Source organism: Astatotilapia calliptera, chromosome 14 (assembly GCF_964374335.1).
Source record: "Astatotilapia calliptera chromosome 14, fAstCal68.1, whole genome shotgun sequence".
Lineage (NCBI taxonomy): Eukaryota > Metazoa > Chordata > Actinopteri > Cichliformes > Cichlidae > Astatotilapia > Astatotilapia calliptera.
In genome coordinates, this window is record NC_137435.1 from 27476467 (window position 1) to 27496644 (window position 20178).

The window sequence follows — 20178 nt, forward strand, 5'->3', positions numbered from 1 at the left end:
CTAACCTAGGCTACTCTACTTTTTATTCCTCCCTTCATTTCTGTTCGTGTTTATTTTTCTAATCTTGTAAAAATGAATCTTTCCTGGACCAGAAGTATTATCTCCTGTTAACATAATATGCAATATTTCCTTTAAAATATAGATTTTTGATTTGCGGTTGCTGGCCACTGTTGTTAGGGAGTTATGCCTGTTGTTGATTTTTGGCTTAACTGTCCAAAACAAGAGTGCACTTGGATACTTGCACAGAACGATAAGCGAAAATGGAGCAGAGCTCTTTCGAGTTAAGGAAGGAGTGAAGGCAAGCTGAAAAGAAAGTTTCATTCTGAGCTCAGCATATGGAGAAAAGCCCTGAAAACGACTCATTTTACAAGAACCAAGGATCTCGCTCTGAACATGGCCAACTCCGTTCTCATAAAATCTATAGACCATCCATTATAAAACACCCAGGCTCTTATGAACCCAGCAATAGGGCCTCCTGCCTCCAAATCCCCTCTGGAAGTGTTTGAAAAACAAAGCGAGGCTTCACTTCAACCTCATTAACTAGTTATAATAAACAAAACAATGTGTTTTTAATGGATGGCGAGTCTCGTCTCCCCATCCCCTACTAGCTCTGGTCCAAAGCGACTGGCCAGTAGTGGGTTTCCCATGACTGCAGCTTATAGTGTCATGATGATGGATGGGCAAGGTTGGCGGGGGCTGCCTTTTGCCCTTCTCCTTTGGGATGTCCCACAGATTGACAGGCACATTGTGGTGCTCGAGTCCTGCTGACGTACTGCACCACCCGCTGGCACAGCCACAGAGAACACCAGATAATACCTGCTTTCCTACTTCCATATTCTGCGTGTTCACCTTAGCAATGCATGCAGAGGAACATGAAAGTATAAATATAAGCAGATGTCAAGGCAGTCTAAGTTTGACCCAAGATGATAAACCCGTAGTGAGGAAATAAAAGAGGCCAAATTTTCTCTTGACAATGTTTTAAGGGTAGTATGTTTCATTAGTTTATCTTTGCGTTAGCGTGCTGAACAACCACCTGAATCCAAGGACCCCTGCAGGACCTCAGCAGGGGAGACATTAGCTTCCTGATGAATAAATACCAACAGAAGCTCAGCGCCCACAACACAAACTCGGCTAATGTCGATAGGTTCAAGAGTGCCACACATGTGCATACACACGTCTCTCTCTGCATCCACTCTTTCTCTCTGTATCTGACTCATTCGAACGCACTCCACACCACACAGAGCGCCTCTGGAATAAAATTCTCCCAGCTAGTGTAAAACAATCCAATAACAGCCAGCACCTCTCAAAATAAAACAATAGCTCAGCTCACGCTGGTGTTGTAAAACAGCTCAGCCGATTACACGCACGTATGTGTAACTGTATTGTAAATTCGCCCTTTGGGTAATAGCACATTTTTCCTTCATTTGGTGATTCGGGGATTATAATAATAGTGGTGTGTGTGTGTGTGTGTGTGCGGTTGGGTTCATGCACATGTAGCGGTGTTTTTCAAATCTATTCTTACATTGTGTTTTATGCCAGTACATGCTTTTCGTTCCAGTTTTTTGCAGCGGCGCGGTGGAAGTTGAGCTACTCTTTGTTCTTGTTTTTTCTTTTTTGAAGTGTTCAGAGTTTTTGAAGAAGTAGCTACTTGCATCGCCTTATTAGTTCAAAGGTCATTTGAATAGATGGGGTCAGATATAAGACTCAGACAGAAGGAGCGAGAGGGAACGAGTGACCCTGGCCCCCACGATGCTGCTCAATGTGTTTGTAAACAGGATGTCATTAACACTGGGAACTGGCCAGCCTCACAATGACTTTTGTCTCCTTCTGTTGTGTGCATGTGTGAGATAGAGGCGTGTAAGGCTGGGAGGCAGAGAGAGAGTGTACGGTTGATACAATTTCCAATGAAACGCTTCGCATACTTCCACTGATAAATCAACACCCCACAAATGCCCTTGTACTTTTCTGTCCAAATAACATCCAGGTTGACTTTGTCACATCAGATAAGCACCAGCTAATGTGATGAAATTTATGGCTCGGCGTGGCTGCTGTACTAATACAGCAGCAGATTGTGTGAAGCTGTGCTAAGTGCACTCAACTGTCAGCTCTTATTGTGGTGTCAGTCCTTCCTTCTAATTAGTGTCCTCAGCGGGCAGGAAGTGGGCCTGGGCTGGACTAATCTGTCAGTGAGGCCAGACCATCCTCGCCCAAGCGACTGTTTCCTTAGATAAACCCAGAGGCCTTTATCTAAGAGAGTTGCGACACTCAGGGGGCCTGGGAAGCCCCTAGTGATTCTGTTATTAGTTCTCAGATCTACATTTTACACACTTAATCCAAAACAGATTTAATGTACAACACGTCTCAGCTTTCATCTAGGTATTTTTATACCTTACGGAAATGTGAAGTAGCATCTTTTGGTAATACTTTCGTATCGAACCACCGATCACCGTGGTGACAGGTGTTGATTGAGCATGAGAAGGAGGAAGTGTAGTGAAGGACACTTCCTGGCAGACAGTTTTATCAGTGAGGGAGCAAAGGGGTCAGAGAACGGCTGAACGAGGTTATCACACTCATGTAATCATGTCCTATATGCGAATGGTCCTCCAAGTGCCTGGCAGAAGCCGAGAGCTGCTGACCAAGGTAACTGTCTCTTTCATATAAACACTGTGTGAGTTATAACCGAATGCTGGGTCCATCAAGTGCAGAAGTTGTTTCTTTTGTTGTCTTCTTGTTTCTTGGTTCTCAGCGTGCCGCTGGAGTTCACAGAATAGTTGGAAAGGGTGTCCAAAGGACCTGAGGTTGCTTGTGTATTGTCTAAGGGCACTGACACATCCTGCAGGGAGATAGCGCTGCTTGTAAAGATTAGCAGGCTGTCTTTCTTGACTAATGTGTGAAGCAAACAGCCAACTTGAAGTGCAAGATATGTAGTTTAAAGATGTTTGTGGCTCATTGTCTCTCGGTGCGAAACAAAGTCACGCAACAGCCTGAGGCAGGAAAGGAGAAAGTGCAAAGCGAGAGTGAATGGGCTCCTTTTCCTTCCCTTGCTATGTTTCCTTCGCACCCTCCCTCTATCCATCCTTCGCTCCCGCCTTTCCTCTCCTCCTTTCCTCACCACCAGCGGGGTCCAATTCCTCCACTTGAACGCTCAGGGCCAGCAGCGGACTGATTAGACCCACACCCCCAGCCGCGCTTCTCTGAGGACTCTGCAGCGGGACGACTTCAAATGCACCTCGCTCCTGCCACCCCAAATAAAACCTGACTGGTCCTAATGGACATATTTTAATCTCCCTGGGTTATTTGAAGATTTCTTCAGCCCGCTGCTGGCCACAGCAGAAACAAATTCCTTTCGCTTTGTTGATTAAACTGCCGCCTCTCCACCGTTGCTTATCATACAGCAACGAGCCGCTCTTTTTAATTAAAAGTGAGACACCACAAGTGTGCAATTAACAGCTGGTAATTATAGAGCTCTTCAGAAGTGCAACACTCCACCTTCATTTTCAATTATATAATGGACAAGTGGCTTTTTGATCTCCAAATTAGTGAACTCTTGTAGTATTTGTTTTGTGGCAGATTTGGGGGGTTAATAGTGGCCTATGGTGGCCTGCCTCTTCCGTGATTGATGCAAGAGCAGAAAAAGGGATATTAAAAACTAAACAGTCCATCAGGAAATGCAAATCGCACCTTCATGTTAATGAGCAGGCAGCGGACCAGGCTGGCCAGCCGTGGCGTTTCATGTGGGAAAAGCAAGTGCCCACTCTGCCGCAAACTGATTAGTACATTTGAATTTGAAAGTTTAATTAAGTGCTTCTAATATAGATCGTTTTGGAGGGTGACACGTAACATTAAATGGTTTGATACTTAATTCAGCCGGCTTTTGATTGCAAAGCAAGCACGGGTAAATTTGTTGTGTGAGAGTGCTATCCCAAAGGAGGCAGAAGCCATGGACTTAATTTTAAACGTTTAACTGATAACTGATGAAAATGTTTTTTAATGACCGACGCAGTCTTTGAGTGTATAAAGCAGAACACTTGTACAGTTTTAATTACAATTGATTTCCATCTATGTACACGGTTGCGGTATTGTTAGTTGAGAGTTAGCCTTCTTTCACTCAGTCCATCAATATGAAAAAAGTAGACCCTGATTGATTTCCGACTTCATGGGTGCGTGCAGCGGGGTAAAATGAGGTGATTATTAATTGATGGAAACACTTTAATGTCTTTGGGGGACGCTTTCCAATGCCGGACCTTTTTTTTTTTCCTTTTTTTTTTTTTACCAGAAGTGAAAGTATCAAGTATTTCAAAAGTAAATTACCGTTTTGGCTGTTGTGATTTGTAATTGCTTTATTTCCCAAGTCAATAAAGTTCTTAAATCAATGCCCCTTTTTCACTATAGAAGCACAAACACCCCTGTTATATTGTCTTCATTTGCATGCTGACTCTGAAATCAAGCTCACATTTCTTTACATAAATATAATCAGATGTTAGAGATAATAAGATCTCCATATTAAACTGGTAAAATACGAGGAAGTTCAGCTGAGTATGACAACTGTCTTTTGATGAAGTTGAACTAAAATGTTTCAAGGATTTAAAGTGACTTATATGATACTATTATATTGAATTCATTCGTGTAACAGATTTCTGCTTTACTTTATACTTGCGGCTGCGTTCAGGCAATCTGTCATTAATTATACAGTCATGTCACTCCAAATATGTATGTAACCATAGAGGAGGGGAGGGGGGAAGCATGAAATCAACAGTCCCAAGTCACTCAAGCACTTTGGAATTTTGCATTGGTGAATATTGGCAGTTCAGTGTGAAATAAACACCAAGTATTTAAATTTAAACCAGGTCATTATGAATGGTTCTTAAACAAAATGTCAGTCATTAAGCAATGCCATGTGGCTCTGCTTAGATTTCCTGTTCAATTTAATTTAGCAAAAAAAGAAATGGGGGGGATTTCTTGTATCCCGTCTGCATGGAACGCTGAACACTTGTTACAAGTTGGCATTTCCCGTCTATTCCCCCTGAATGAGGAGATGGATTGTCAGTGATGTGTTTTTGATTGTGTGTATGTGTTGCTGTGTGCATGTGCATGTGTGTTCTCAGTCTAATCTGAGCTGCTGTTACTGTCATGTCCCTCTCCTTCCCTCATTGTCCCTCTGCATTCCCACCTTAATCTCACTGTCATTTGGCAGCTGTCACTCTGCATTTATGCCCACCTCCTACTCCACACACACGCACACAAACACACACACACACACACACACACACACACACACACACACACACACACGAACACTCCGATTCCCTCACCTGCATGAAACACCTTTCAAGTGAATTTGAATAAAGAAAAAAAGAAGCTTTTTGATGTATCATCAGATGTGTCATCTAAACAATTTAATTTACACCAAATTCTAGCTACACTTTAGAAATTTTTAATAAATTGTTTCTTATGATAATAATTTATGACACTTTTTTAAAAATACAATAAAAAATACAATAAAAAAAAGAGTTTCATATTCAAGAGGTAAATATGAGCCTCCCTCAGTCCTCACAGGGCCCGATAATGTTTATGCCTGGACTCCCATGCAGTGCTGTGTAGTGTGTTACACAGGAAGACAACAATCCCCATACAAGACCAAAGTCCTACTGTATTGTCCAGTTAAATCACCTCCTAAATAGAGGGAAATTGACATCCATAACAAATAACATAACAGCTTCAGTGCTCCGAGGGGGATTTTGTTGCTCGGAGCACAGGGCTGAATGTTAGCCTTCCAGCAATCATTAAACAAACATCCTCTCCAGGACCTCTCCATGCCTGGGTCTATTCCACATGTCACACTGTGGTTTGGAAAGCCTCCGCATGCGCAGACATTATTGTATGTAACAAGTTCTGTAACAAAGTTAAGGTAGAATTGGCCTGCTGCTGCGTTAGTGGTCAAGGCAAGCAAAGTCTGAGAGTAGAAAAGCAGCCCTCAGACAAAGTCTATTCATATCCAGAAATATTAAATAGAGGATGTCAGGTGGGTAGTAGGTGGTCACCTTGTCACATTAAAAACACTCTCAGTTTTCTTTCCTTACCAAACAGAGACCTCACTCTGAATGAATTCAGCTCTTTAAGTGGGTATCGGGCCTGGTGTTTTGAACCTGTATCCGACATTTTTTTGAATAATCTGAGTTTGTATGTTCTCATGCTTCCGAATCCTTCCAGAAGGGGGAGGATCAGTAATTCATGTGGTCCATTGTGCATGTTTGAACAATGCTCACACTGATAACCTCTGACCCTCAACTGCAGTGGCATAACAGTTTCAAGAGGCTGCTTTATGTGAGAGAAATGAGAAATGGGAGCTGTGACCAGAAAAACAAACTCTTTGAAAGGGGTCGATGAGCAGGACAGGTTCAGTAGCACCAGGATTACACAGTGGTATTAAAATCGCCACATCCATAGAGAACCCAGGGTGTACATGTCTCTGTTTCTTTCTCACTTTTTTCGGTTTGTTACTTGTGTGTGTGTGTGTGTGTGTGTGTGTGTGTGTGTGTGTGTGTGTGTGTGTGTGTGTGTGTGTGTGTGTGTGTGTGTGTGTGTGCGTGTGTGCGTTTCTCCAAGTGATGACTTTGAGTTTGTCACATGTCTCAGCCCTGTGTTGAAGGCCATTTGTCAATGGTGGAATCATTATACATGTTCCTGTCCCCCTCCCAGATGGGCATGGTGATCACCACTGACCCCCTGTGACGACCACAGCACCTTCATTATGTCACCACGGCCACCCTGTCACTACAGCAACTCTTTAACCGTCTGTGTGACACCCCTGGGTGAGACTCCAATCTCTCATCCGGAGGCCTGCCTGTCTCCGAGCTTGTCACTCTGTGCGCACACTGAGTCTGGATGTCTCTGTTGCCTGTGTGTTTACACCTTACTCCATCTGCCTTTTTTTAATCATTATATTGTATTAAACTTTGACAAATCAGCCCTGTAACTAACAGTAATATTAGTTACTGGTTCCCTAAACAGCTACAAACAACATCTTTCTATCATCTATTAGACAACTGACAACTAGACAACTGAACCGTCAATTAATAAAATAATTTCCTAGTGGGCACTATAGATATACATTTTGTCCTTCCCAGTGGGATTATTATAGATAACACACTGGACACTACACTATTACCTCTCCCCCTATTTTCTAATCAGCAATTATTCAATTATGTCCCAACAGTTGGAGGGTATTGCCAATGTCGGGTGGGAGGGACCCCGGGGCCCCGCAGAACGCCTGTGATTAGTGTTGCATCTGCAGAGAGGTGACAGAATCCCTCTTCAAATATTTTGTCTTCATTTTACGGCTCTGAGATGCAATTATGGAGCAGCAGTTCATTACAGCAGCACGCAGCGCTTCATGTTTTATGCATGTCGCCTCATTTAGGGCCTTTATTAATGAGCCAGGCCTGACCAGGCTGCTTGAGACTGTACTGCAGACTGTGCGATGGCCACCAATGGCTTGTGTTTGTGTAGGTGTTTGCGTGCTGGTGGTATGAGTAAGGAGGAGTAGGGAAACGGGGGGAAGGAAGGAGAGTGAACCAGAATGAAGGCTAGATGGAAAAACACAATAAAAAATGTCACTGAGAGAAAACTGAATGAAACAGAAAACGCGTGTGGTCAGTGCGGTGGTCACTTCGCCGCTGTGCCCTCTATATACCCAGCAGCCGGCCTCGTAATGCGGCTCTAGTGTTGAGACTGGTGCAGACTGGTTTGGCTTTAAGTCAGTACATTGAAGGGGTGGGGGCAGCAGGGGTGACTAACCGCACCTCCCTCCGCAGAAGAAACTCCATCTGCATCCAACATTGAGACAGATGAGGCCAATTTGGGTCCTTAAATTTCTGGGCTGTGATGGATGTGGGGTGGCTGTGCACGCTGAGAGGTTTGCGAAGGGAATGGGCGAGAGAGAGGGGAGACAGGTGAGGAAAGTGAGAAAGAGGGGGACATTCAGTGTGACACAGAATGTGAGAACAGGGAAGGAAAGAAGGGTGAAGGAGACTCACCTCTGAGCATGAGTGGTTTGAATTTATTGCTTAAATTGGTGTATTTATTGGATTTTTATTTTACTCTTTGATGTACGGCGCAGACATAGAAAGTTTGGAGACATGGGGTCAAAATTGTTCATAAAGTTTAGAATTCTTCTGAGTGCACAGGACACACACACACACACACACACACACACACACACACACAGTGGAGTTATGGAGGTGATATAATGGGGTACTCGATCCAGACCCTTGACCTGACAAATTAAGCTATGAGGCTAACAGCAAACATCGGTATGTCTTTATGCTTGATGCCCGCACACAGTATGTTTTGGCACTTTCTTTGCAGGTTTCAGCTGAAGCAAATCTGAAGCTAATGTGCCGGAAATGCGAGTAACCAAAAATGTCTTTGTTGGATTTTTTTGTTTGTTTTTTTCACCGCTGAGCTTCTCTTTTCTAAAGCAATCAGTGTTTGTACGGAAGGCAGAAATTCGAGGACAACATTACTGATTAACTGATACTCACTGATCTCATTTATTTGCATCTAATTATTGATATCTGACACTTAGATATTTTACGTATCTTCATGAGTTACAAACTACCTTCTTTAACATTGCAGATTTTGAGTAGGTACAGGCTGTATTTGCCCACAAATGTGCCCAGCTTTAACTGACTAATGGCCTTCTTACTGCAGACCAGGGCTCCCATCTGGACTGCAGATCAGCCCCCTTTGATAAGAACTACCATCCTCAGGCCTACATAAATATTTTATCAAGTATAATGGAAATTGTCAAATCAATCTAATTGTGTAATGCATTACGAAGACATCAAACTCAAACAAAGCACATATGCTATCATTTCTTTTAACGACCAGGCCAGACCGGGCCAGGCTGGGCCTGGTTGAGCTGGTGGTTTTGTACCCAGGGGGCCTTCCGCAAGGCTGGGGTGGCTGGCAGCAACCACTCTGGATATACATCTCTCGCAGACTGGCCTCACTCACATTTCATCAAAGGAATCAATTTCTCAAATGTGCACAACTGTGAGCCATAATTATATTAGGGCCCAATGGCAGTTAGCCATGACATGAAAGAGAAAGAGAGAGAGAGAGAGAGAGGAGGTAGAAAGAGAATGCTCATCTATGCAGGTTTGAACTGGAATCGTTGTTATTGTTAAAAATGGGCAATTTTTTAGGTCAAACATATTTTTTTAGCTTTGGTGAACGTAACTCTTCCACACATTTTTTTTTCTAGATTTTATAGGTTTGCTTTCATTTTTCTATAGCTTAGTGGAAGATTGCTGATGCTGCTGTCTAAAAGGAAGATAGAAGGATGAGGACACAGAAGCAGGAAGATAGATGAAAGGAATGGCGCAGGTGACCAGAGCAAACAAATCAAAAGCTTAGGGTGTGTGACATGCTGCAGGGCGCTGAGCTGGGGGTAATTTCAGAGGAAAACACGTAGGAGTTTAGGGGATTAATGACCTTTGTCAACATGTTCTTTACACATGTCACTTCAGAGGCAGGCACTTTTTAAAATCTTGTTTATTTGCACTTCTACTTCTAACTCAAGCAAGCAATCAGCAGGCACTCATTAGGAAATTAAGATCCGCGTCTCAACACAGGCATGCTCATGAGTTGTTGTTGATTACTTCTTTACTTCTGTCTGTGGCTTTACGATGGATCAGGCAGATTCCATAAACTTTGTATGGCCACAGTCTTAGCGTGAAGTATGCTATCCACTATTCCCCACCATAATCCCTTTTCACCTTATAGCTTTCCCCTTCTCTTTACATTTACTCCTGCTCGTTCTTCTCATCTCCTCTATCCCAGGGTCATTGTATAATGCAGAGGGCCCTCTCTCTGTGCACCAGCTGATGTATGGCTTGTGGAAACAATGTGAGTACTGGGCTGTTATTCTGTTTGCTTTACATTTGACAGGCTTGAGTTAGCGTCCGACTGGGATCCTATCTCATTAGGCCAAATGCTAGGCTAAAACAATCATAAAAATCATTTGGCAACTGGCATCCCACTTAGGAACACCTGTCAACATACAGGCGGAAGATAAACTTGTGAAATTGGAGTCAGGGCCCGGATTGAATCGGGATGCGCGATAGAGATGGAGGGAGGAGTGAGCAGGAGAGATGCCCATATGCTCCATGTTGTTAGCGACTTAATGGTATGAAGTGGCTGGGCTGATGCAGAGACTTCCTTGTTGATGATATTGATTGTGGTTTTAGGATGTAAAGTGTGTGTGTGTGTGTGTGTGTGTGTGTGTGTGTGTGTGTGTGTGTGTGTGTGTGTGTGTGTGTGTGTGTGTGTGTGTGTGTGTGTGTGTGTGTGCAGCACATCCATCTCTGTGTTCATCAAGATTTCATTCATTAGCGTTTCATTAATAATAAATGTGATTTGTTAATCATCCACGTTGATGTTCCAAGCAGAGTGAATTTTTTTTACAGCAAATTCATAAAGAAAAGGACTTTGTATATGCATGCGTGTCAGTCAGTAGCTCACAACTGCATGAAACGACACAAGCCTCCCCTCAATCTCAACATTTTTTTTTCTTTTATGCAAACACACATTTTCTCCCCCTCTCTCGATTCCTCGCACAGGCTTCTCTCTTTCCCTCTGCTGTTTCTTCCCCTCCTCTCCCTGTCTAAACATACATCTTTATCAAGCGGTTGTTGTCAGACAACATTAGATAATTAATAGGCCATTTGTCAAGCCTGTGAGAAACATGTTAAAATCCCCGAGCAGCTCGGCAGATAAATCCTGGCGCGTACACAGACTCCTTTGTTGTGTCAGCCTGCCATCGGAGCTGCAGATTTACCATTAAAGGACGCTCATTATTAATCACAACTAATGCTAATTAATTAGGTGTCTGTGTGTGTGTGTATGTGTATATGTGTGCGCGCGCACAGGGGACCAGCTCAAAGTTTCAGTTTGTTCCACGGTGTTAATTGGTAACTTCGCCCACAGCCCTTAATGGAGTGTTTTCCATTTGGAATGAGGAGTCATTGACTAAGACAAGGGGGAAAAAACATGGACAATGCTCTCATTAATTAACACTGTGTTAAGAGCTCTGTTCCCGTTAGTGTGTGTTTATGTGTGTATGTGTGCATGTGTGTGTGTGTGTGTGCGTGTGTGCCAGCTTAAACATTTTGCATAATACAAATACCAATTTGTAATAATATGGAGTGAAGGCAGCTATATAAATGGTATTTATTTAAACATACAGTAACAGAGCATTACTTACACAAAACCATCTTTGATGTATTTTCTGGTCTCTCTGGGAGTAAGCATGAAAAGCATAAGAGAAATACAAACACATAAAGCCATTAGAACAAAATTTTACATTCACATATTTTTATATGATTTGTTTAGATTTTTACCACATTCTGTCTAACAAACCATATCTTGTTTTAAATGTGGAAATTCTTGGTGGTCTGAGAACCAAATGTTGACAGATAAACTGTGGACAATTGCCTAAAACTGTTGTTGTCGAGCTACCTACAGATTTGAATGTTTGTGCTTCGTATCAGTCAGTTCCACAGTCACCCCAATGGACCCACGGACCAAAAGACTCCCTAAAAGCGGTGTTAAGGCCTCCATTAAGCACAAAGACAGAGTTAATTAGGAAGCTTATTGCCTCTCCCGAGGCCATGGGGCTCCAAACGCTCTCCTATGCACCCTGCTGAGGGAATATAGCCGCACAGTGATGCACTGTAATTAACAGTACTTAGCAAATCTACAGCAGTCATTTTCTGATTGGCAGTAGCTGTGAGAGCGTTAAAATTAACCAAATGAAAGATAATTATTTTTATGTGTTTTGAATTCAGTCACAGTCTCTTGGGGTATCTTGTTTTTCAGGACAAAAGCAGAAACAACAGCAATCATGCTATGGCCCTTCAGTCGCTGCCACATATTTTGAGTATTTGTGTTTTCAGTGCTCATTTTTACTGCACAGATATTCTTTCTAAGTTCTTGGAACAGCAGAGCAAACTGATTTCCGTGGTGCTTGGATATAAAGCGAAAGCAGGGATGTGATGAAGTGTGCAGTTTTTAAATGTGGATGATGACAAATGGAGGAGATCATATGTGATAATGTTTGACCTGTAGTACAAGGGTAAGACCCCATACATCGCCTCATGCCTGGCTGTCTGTTATCACATGAGAAAAATGATGTCTACAGATAAGCACGAGGGCCGCTCCACATTAGGTGAGAAGTTAATTTCCATATTTCATGATCTAAGACCCCCATCAATCAAGTCTTCGAGCTCTTTCTCTGGTAAATGATTTGTACTCTGAATTGTCCTCAGGCTCAGTAGATGAATGATGTTTTCATCTCATTGTATACTATGAACAGACATACAGTGGAAAAACTCTTTTCCTAACTTCACCCACTGTCTACAAATAATAAAACTCATGCTTTAGCTGACAGATTATATATTTTTTTTAAGTCTTAATATTTTTGACTTCTCCAGCTCTTCCTCACCTGCTAACAACAAGACGCAGCCAAATAATTAAATAAAATACAGACAAAGAATAGAACTGGAAAAAAAGACACACAACAGCAGGAAAGACAGCGGATCAAAGAACCAAAAAAAAAAAAAAAACACTCAGAGAGGAGGGGTCGAGTATGTCCACAGGTAGGTTATTCTCTCTGTAAACATATGTATCCATTTGTCCCGTGGGTGCGTCCTCTTGGCGTCCCGTCAGCACTGGCTGGGTCACACCTCCATTAGGGGCTTTGTCACAGTGATTAATAGCTCTTTCTATCATCTTTAATTCACTGCCTGATGATGGCGGCCGTGCTCGCTGCTTGGGGTAATCATGTGATGTATGAGTTCGCCCAACACATTGTGGCAGAGGTGAAAATCATTCCACCCATGCAGATAGCAGGACCGGGAACGAATGTTTTCCCTCTTAATAAAAATTAATGAATTTGGCATCAAGCTCAACCATTTGAATACATGATGTATAAGTATGTGTGTGCATATCTGTGTTTATTCAATAAGCCAATATGTGCTTTCCTGTGCTAATGGCTGATTCTGATGAGGAGATAATTTTGTTTCCCTCACTGTTTTGCTTTTTGTCTTTTGGATACATAAACATCAAAGTTTCTCAGGAGTGCACCCCCTCCCCCCTCCCCCCCCCTCCCGTGCTTGCTGGTACTATCTTGATGTGCAATCTGTGTTATTAATGCAGTTGAAGTCATGAGCATGCTCTGAGATGGAGTTCCCCTTCTCAATCCAAAATTCTTTCGGAGCTCCCACTTTGATGAAGGGCGTCAGCTTGCAATGGTGAAGTAATGTCCATTACTGAACAAACAAACACGACTGTTTGCTGCATGTAGGCAGAGCATTAAAAATGCATGCACTCGCACACACACACACACACTGATCTGATCATCCAACTGCAGTGTCACTGCTGTCCACACACCTAAGCAAAGCCCTAAGACTAAATTATCAGTCATCTACACACGAGACCACAATTTTCAAAACTCTGCACATAGCATATTTGTTTTCAGCAATCGTTTACTTTACAGAAACATATATGTTTATGAGCCGAAATGCTCTTGTGGAGTCCAGTGGACCAGAGGAATTCCTGGCCTGAATCAAATATAAACTTGGAGACCAGCGTGAGAGGGAAAATGTCAGAGGAGAAACAGCAATGGTGGGATACAGTTACCTTTAAAAGCTCTTGTCCCTCTACCATGTGGCAAACTTCACATCCAGGCCTCTAACCATGTTACACAGTCTCTGTGCTGAAAATCATTACCCTTACTCCCAGAGCCACATTGGGTTTCATGCCCGGCCCAGTCCAGTCGAGTCTTTGAAAGACGTCTCCTTTAAATTCCCTGGGCCCACACAGTGTGTATGTCAAACACAATAGTTGTACACCGTGTAGACACTGTGATCAGGTATTGCTGCAGGGAATGACTATCAGAACTGCTTTAGTTGTAAGTACGCCTTGACAAAACATGCACGCACAGGTGCACATGCTGGATTACACAGAAAATAATAATATAACAGAGAGCTGATTCAGCAAACTATGTTCATGCATAGATTTTTTTTTCTTTGCCACAGCAAACACACAGTTTGACAGGAATTATGATTCTTACTGACAGAGGAAAACATCTTATGTACTACTTATGCAGTACTTTACAGTTTTACATTCCTCTTCACCACAACTTGTGTTCTGACCTTGAGAAAAATGGAGTCTGCATATATTTACAAATGTGTAGCTCGCTGGTCTTGGCTTATCTTGTGTGTCGAGTAATGTAGCAGTGCTAAGTTGGAAGCATACAAATATTGAAGTGCATTGGTTTTGTTCAAGTCTTAAGTTAATTTCTCAGGTTAGTTCATGACCGCCTGTGGCCAATCACAATGCCCCATTTATTCAATCAGACACATGTTTAATTCAAGGCCAGTGAACAAGAAGTGCGTGTGTGTATCTGGGTGGATCAAAGGTTCCGTGGCTGACAGCGCTGAGGTACAGTGTCACACAGGAAGCCCTTCAGGAATGTTCCTCATCCCAGGGATGGGTTGTTGAGCCTCATTAGCAGAGCTCCTTCTCCCTGTGACCTGTCAGTGTGTGTTAGGCACAGCCCACCACAGAACAGCAGTTTCCTGTGGATCATTTCCGGCTTTTAGTGTCTTTCTGTCCCACCCTGCAACACCTGGCTAGCAGCCCGTTGCGTTCGCTGGCTCAATTACTGCCTTGCTGTGTCTTTGCTTGCTGGGCGACATCTCATATATGATGTTGTATTTAAAACGTCCTACCTGTACATATGACTTTGTATTTTAAATGCAACTGTTTTTCAAATTAATGTGCTTCTTTCAATCTACCTCTGTTTCAAAGACTTCACAGCATTGCAAGTTTATACCATCACAGATTGTTTCAACACTGGGAATAATTCAATCTTTATTTCACTATTAGGCTCAACAGCCACGTGTGCCATTCTAAAGAAGCCCAGTGTGGGTTGAGGGGTCGTGCTTCAATATCCTGTTTCACTCCACTCACAATAAACCTTAGTGTGTGTCTCTCTGTTCCCTCTGTTTTCACTGCACATTGAAGAAAGAGTTCAGGAAAAAGAATTATAAAACAGCCAGAATAGCACAATGCTGGGTCAACCCTTTGCCGTAGGGCCCAAAAACCTGTTTTTGACCTAATAGGTTTTATTTTAAAAATTAAATTTGCCTTGCTTAATTCCTAAGGCAGGAACATGCCAGGCGAGTACAAATTATAAACAAGAAGTGGGCTCACTTCAGGATCTCCTGTTTTTTACTACTAATTTCCACTGCAACAGAATGAAGGTCCCCTTGCATGATACATTTGCTGTTTCCAGACCCGGAGGCCCTTCTGTCTCCTACTGTTTATTTGAACTAATCAAGTTTTCATATGTTGTCCTTCATCTCTGAAGTAAGTTAAAGAGATGGGAACAATAACCCGTTGCCACTTTATGTCATTGGACATGACCCTCACATCAAGACTTCTTGTCTCTTGCAGGTGACGGAGATGATAAGATACCTCTTTATCCATCCGACATCTTAGACGACGTATGCGGCTCTGATGGGGATCCTACACCTTCTTCGGCCCTGCCAGAAGACCCGGGATCACCTTCACTCTCTGACGATGAGTCCTCTCCACAGGACCATCTGTCATTCCAACACCAAAGCATCTTTTTCCCACAAGAAGATCTGAGCATTCCCTTTGACTTTGAATTGCGAGAGTCAACCGTCCCATCTGGAGGGCTGGGCATCTGGAGCCGCAGGAAGGTGAACGTTGGGGAGCGATTTGGACCATATGAAGGAGAGCACAGGCCTTGTCTCCAAGATCCTACTCAAGGCTGGGAGGTAGGAACATATACAAACTCCTGTATTTCATTATGTTATCTAGTGACAGGGAATAAAGCTGGGAAGAGAGATGTTTATAGGTGGCATCAAAGATCCTTTAGGCAACCAGGGTGTCCAGATTAAAACAAGAAGCGTTTATGTGCATTTATGTGACATAACTGCATTTCACTATGTTTTTTCTACAGCAGTAGTATCACACTTTTTGACGAGACGGAATTTCCTTCCCCTGTACACTGTGTAGCGTTCACATCAGTCCACTTTTTATTTCCTTCCATGTCGTCATGTTCACATTTAGCACAGTGACCACAAAGTTGTTGCTGCCGTTTGTTGCCCAATGATGTAATGTTAGGTCAGCGCGACTGAAAGAAAGTGAGTTGAGCTCGTGCTCTTAACTCAATTAAAATGAAAAGCCATAAATCCCTTCTTCATCCCGGTTAGGGACCCAGTGCGACCACTGGCAAATCACATATTGGTCAGGAGACACAAAAAAATCGAATGCAGGGTCACGGCACAAGGTCAAAGGTTAGATGTGGTCTCTGTCAGTGTCAGGCTAGTTCAGTTTTATGGAGCAGGACGGAGAGGCGCGGGGGAGTATTGGCTTCATTCAGACTCCCAAAATAGATCCTCTCTCATTTGAACGTGAGGATTTAGTCTTTGAAACTCAGGGATTTGTAGCGCAGAGCCAGGCTCATTAAGAAAAGCCGACCATGCAGCTCACTGAAGTGAGAAGTCAAGGTATATAAAGAAAACGATGATTCAATACAGCATTTTTCCTCTTTGTAGAGTCTAACTACAGAGAACGTTTCCGTGCTGCACTTTATAGCTGACTGAGAGCATGTTGGTAAAATATTAACATTCAGCTCATATAAATAGTTTGGGATTTGGACTCGTCCTCAGTTGGTTTGCATCATACAGCATTAATCCAGCCCATCAGTTCAAACTTAGTGGTTTTTGGTTTGGAGAAAACCAAAATAAATTTCTGCTCCTTAGCTATTTTATTATTTCTTTTTAAGCTGAATTTCTCCAGGAAGCAACTTCTACCTCTTTATCAACTGCAGAGCGGGATGCAAATATAAATTTGCGTTAAATTGAAGTGATGAAATAGTCTTTATTTAAGCCAATTTTCATGATATAAAATCATAATATGAAGTCCCTGTCTCTCCCAAAGAGATTTACAGCTGGTTGAACAAGCTCTGGGTTATTCTTTTTCCCAGGGAAGGAAATAAAGAAAAAAGGTTTCATGAATTTTAATCCTGTGGTAATTTATGGGGAGCTTGAATAATAATATGTATTTAAGAAGCTGAGGAGCTTGGATGTGAGTGTGCATATGTGTGTGTCTTGGGGCAGGCGGATGGGGGAGTTGAGGGGAAAGATGGGATCCTGGCGAGGCAGCACTGTATCACAATGTTTAATTACCGCCCTGACAGCAAGCCATAACTCTTTCCATTAAGTAAATAAGTTGTAAAGAATTTATGATGAAATGCCACATTATTCAGAATGGATATTCAGTGATGACATCCCTCTGCATTAAATATGGTAAACACCATTAAGCCCTCCTGACCCTCCCCCTCTTCTCCCATGCCCACCCGTTTACTATCCCTCGGCCATCGCTCACCCCACTCCCTCCGCCTTCCTTTTGCCTGCAACCCGTCAATATGCCAATAACCCTGCGGAGGGTCTGTAAAAATAAAATTGATTTGGTAAATGTGAGCTAAGATAGATATGTTTGCTTTCATCATCAATCCCGCACAGCGCAGCAAGGTGATGTCACCGACCGGGGAGCGATAAAGTGGCGCTCCCATCTGGAGCTTTTGATCTAGGGCTCTGAAGCAGCTCAGGCCAGTGGTGACAGACTGGGGAAAGTTTGTCACCAGGGAGGCCACCACTTCTCAGCGCCATCACCATAAATTTGGGAGCTTTATTCATAAAGGGGAAGAATGAGTTATGACAACCATGATGCTTTATGAATACAGGAATGGTGACTTATGGGAAAGATAGCTTCTGTAAATAAAAGGCAGAGAAGCAGTGGCGAGGGATCTGTCAAGCTCACCTACGCTGTCGCATGCAGAACCAAAGTGCTGACCGTGCTAGCAGTTGTGTGCACAGTGTGAATGTATTTGTGTTTGTGTGCATGCTTAGGCAATTGTATTAGTTAGTTGTGTTGTTTTTTATGAGCGAATTGTGTTTGTGCTGAGGATTGTATAGATCTAATGATACCTGTGTCAGTCTGAAATCCTTCAATCAGACACTAGTTCAGAATGTGAGGAAGAGCTCTGCCTTATCACAAAGAAAAGTTAGAGCACTAGAGGAAGAAAGATAGAGAAATTGGGGTCCTGAAACAACTTTAAAGATATGTCAGAATTGAATTCTCAAAACACTGAAAGCAACAAAAACCTTTAAGAATTTATGTGTTATTCAATCTAATGCCTAAAATAAGCAAAAATATTTAAGTTGGAGTAGTAGTATGTATAGGTTGTCAATTAAATTTAAGCAAATATGTGGCAACGACTTCTTATTAAAGCTCAGATTTCTGATTCCCATCATTTGAAGCAGACATTCAGAGCCTTGAGAAAGTCCAGAAGGATCAGTAATCCAAAGTTTGTTCCATGAGACAAACCATCATCATACAGCAGCAGTTTAATGATCCAAAACGCACCTCAGAAATTTCCAAAACTACCAAGGAGACCGAGCTGTCATTTTTCACGTCACAATCCCGCTCAACGGCAAAGGGGGAGAATATCAAATACTAAAATATTTTGAAATGCATTTTTTAATTCAAATTCAATTCAATTTCTTTATTGTCCCACAAGGGGAAATTAGTTTAGCAGCAGGATAAAAATAAACAGAACAATACTATAAAATAATAATAACAATAATAATGATAGAAAGTTCAAGGACAATTATTTGCCATTAAGGAGACAAGACGCAGTAGGGATAAAAGAGACCTGGAGTCTTTTAGTCCTCCTCGGAGGTACTCTAAAACGGCGGCCGGAAGGCAACAACTCAAACTCACTGTGAAGTGGATGGTTCACACAATTAATAATAGAATGAGCCTTTCTAAACACATTTCTATTGTAAATGGCCAAAAGTCCATCTTGCCAACGTCCTGAAATTTTGCTAGCAGTTTTTACCAGAAGTCCCAACCGATTCTTATTCTTCATCGTCAGGTTACCAAACCAGGCAGCAATACAAAAAGACATCACAGATTCGATAAAACTTCTATAAAACAAGGACAACATCTCAGATGAGACATTAAAAGATCTAATTTTCCTTAAAAAGAACAGTCTTTGTTGAACTTTTTTAGTAGTGGCATCAGCATGAGATTCAAAACACAGTTTATGGTCAAGTACCACACCTAGATATTTATAACTCTCAACTATCCCAATATCTGCAGTTTTAATGATAGTAGGTGATGACCTATAAGACGACTTCCTAAAATCAATAATCATGTCTTTAGTTTTTGACACATTAAGTGAAAGGAAGGACTCATCACACCAATTCACAAAATCATCTACAACCTGTCCATGGCCTGACTCATCCCCCACTAGAAGACTGACGATCACTGTGTCGTCAGCAAACTTCAGGATGTGTCTGTTCGTGAAACTGCTGCGACACTCATTTGTGTACAGAATGAACAGAAGGGGAGAGAGGCAGCAACCCTGGGGTGATCCAGTAGAGGAGGAGAGCACAGATTGTCACAGATTTCACTGAAATATTGAAGTTAATATTATGGTGCGATGAAAGATGCATTAAATCTGAAAGAAATGTGGGTGTAAATGTTTTACATACCGATGGTGTAAGATTTATTCCTTTTTAACAAAAACAGAAACATAAATGCCGCTTTATGACTTAAGATTCATATTCAACTTTAGTGAACTAAATTTCATGACAACAAGAACAAATTTCAAATAAATCCAAATAGTGTTAAATATCTTCAGCTTTGAATATAATTGGGATCTTGTAAAACAAACAAAAATAACCGTATTGCATTCAGCCTTTCTTAGAATAAGGATGTTATGGCCTGCACTTGCCCACAGTATTTGCATGTGTTTCCCCATGGCCTCCTTGAAAATACTCTTAACGCCTGGATGCCCACCAGTCCATATTCTGCTGTCTCTTTCTCTGAGTCGTTAGCATTGAAATTCAAACTCCATTTGTGTCTGTCCTCTTCTCAGCAGCAGCAACAATAAGACAGACAGCTAAAGTCCCGGAGAGAGTTATCCGGCACTCAATGAGCCTTTGGGCTCACCCAAACTTGGAGCCCCACAGGATTATGGTTCCTGGGCTTAGAAAACTGGGTGCCTCC

General features: G+C 42.3%; 1 protein-coding gene across 12 annotated transcripts in view; it reads left to right on the forward strand.

Annotated features, from left to right (window-relative positions):
* mecom (MDS1 and EVI1 complex locus) overlaps positions 1-20178 on the forward strand; it is a 124918-nt gene that overhangs the window by 24192 nt on the left and 80548 nt on the right. For all 12 annotated transcript variants that reach the window (XM_026191471.2, XM_026191476.2, XM_026191472.2 and 9 more), the window contains exon 2: positions 15526-15872. In XM_026191471.2, coding sequence (XP_026047256.1) covers positions 15526-15872 — 347 coding nt within the window. The remainder of the gene's footprint in view (positions 1-15525; positions 15873-20178) is intronic.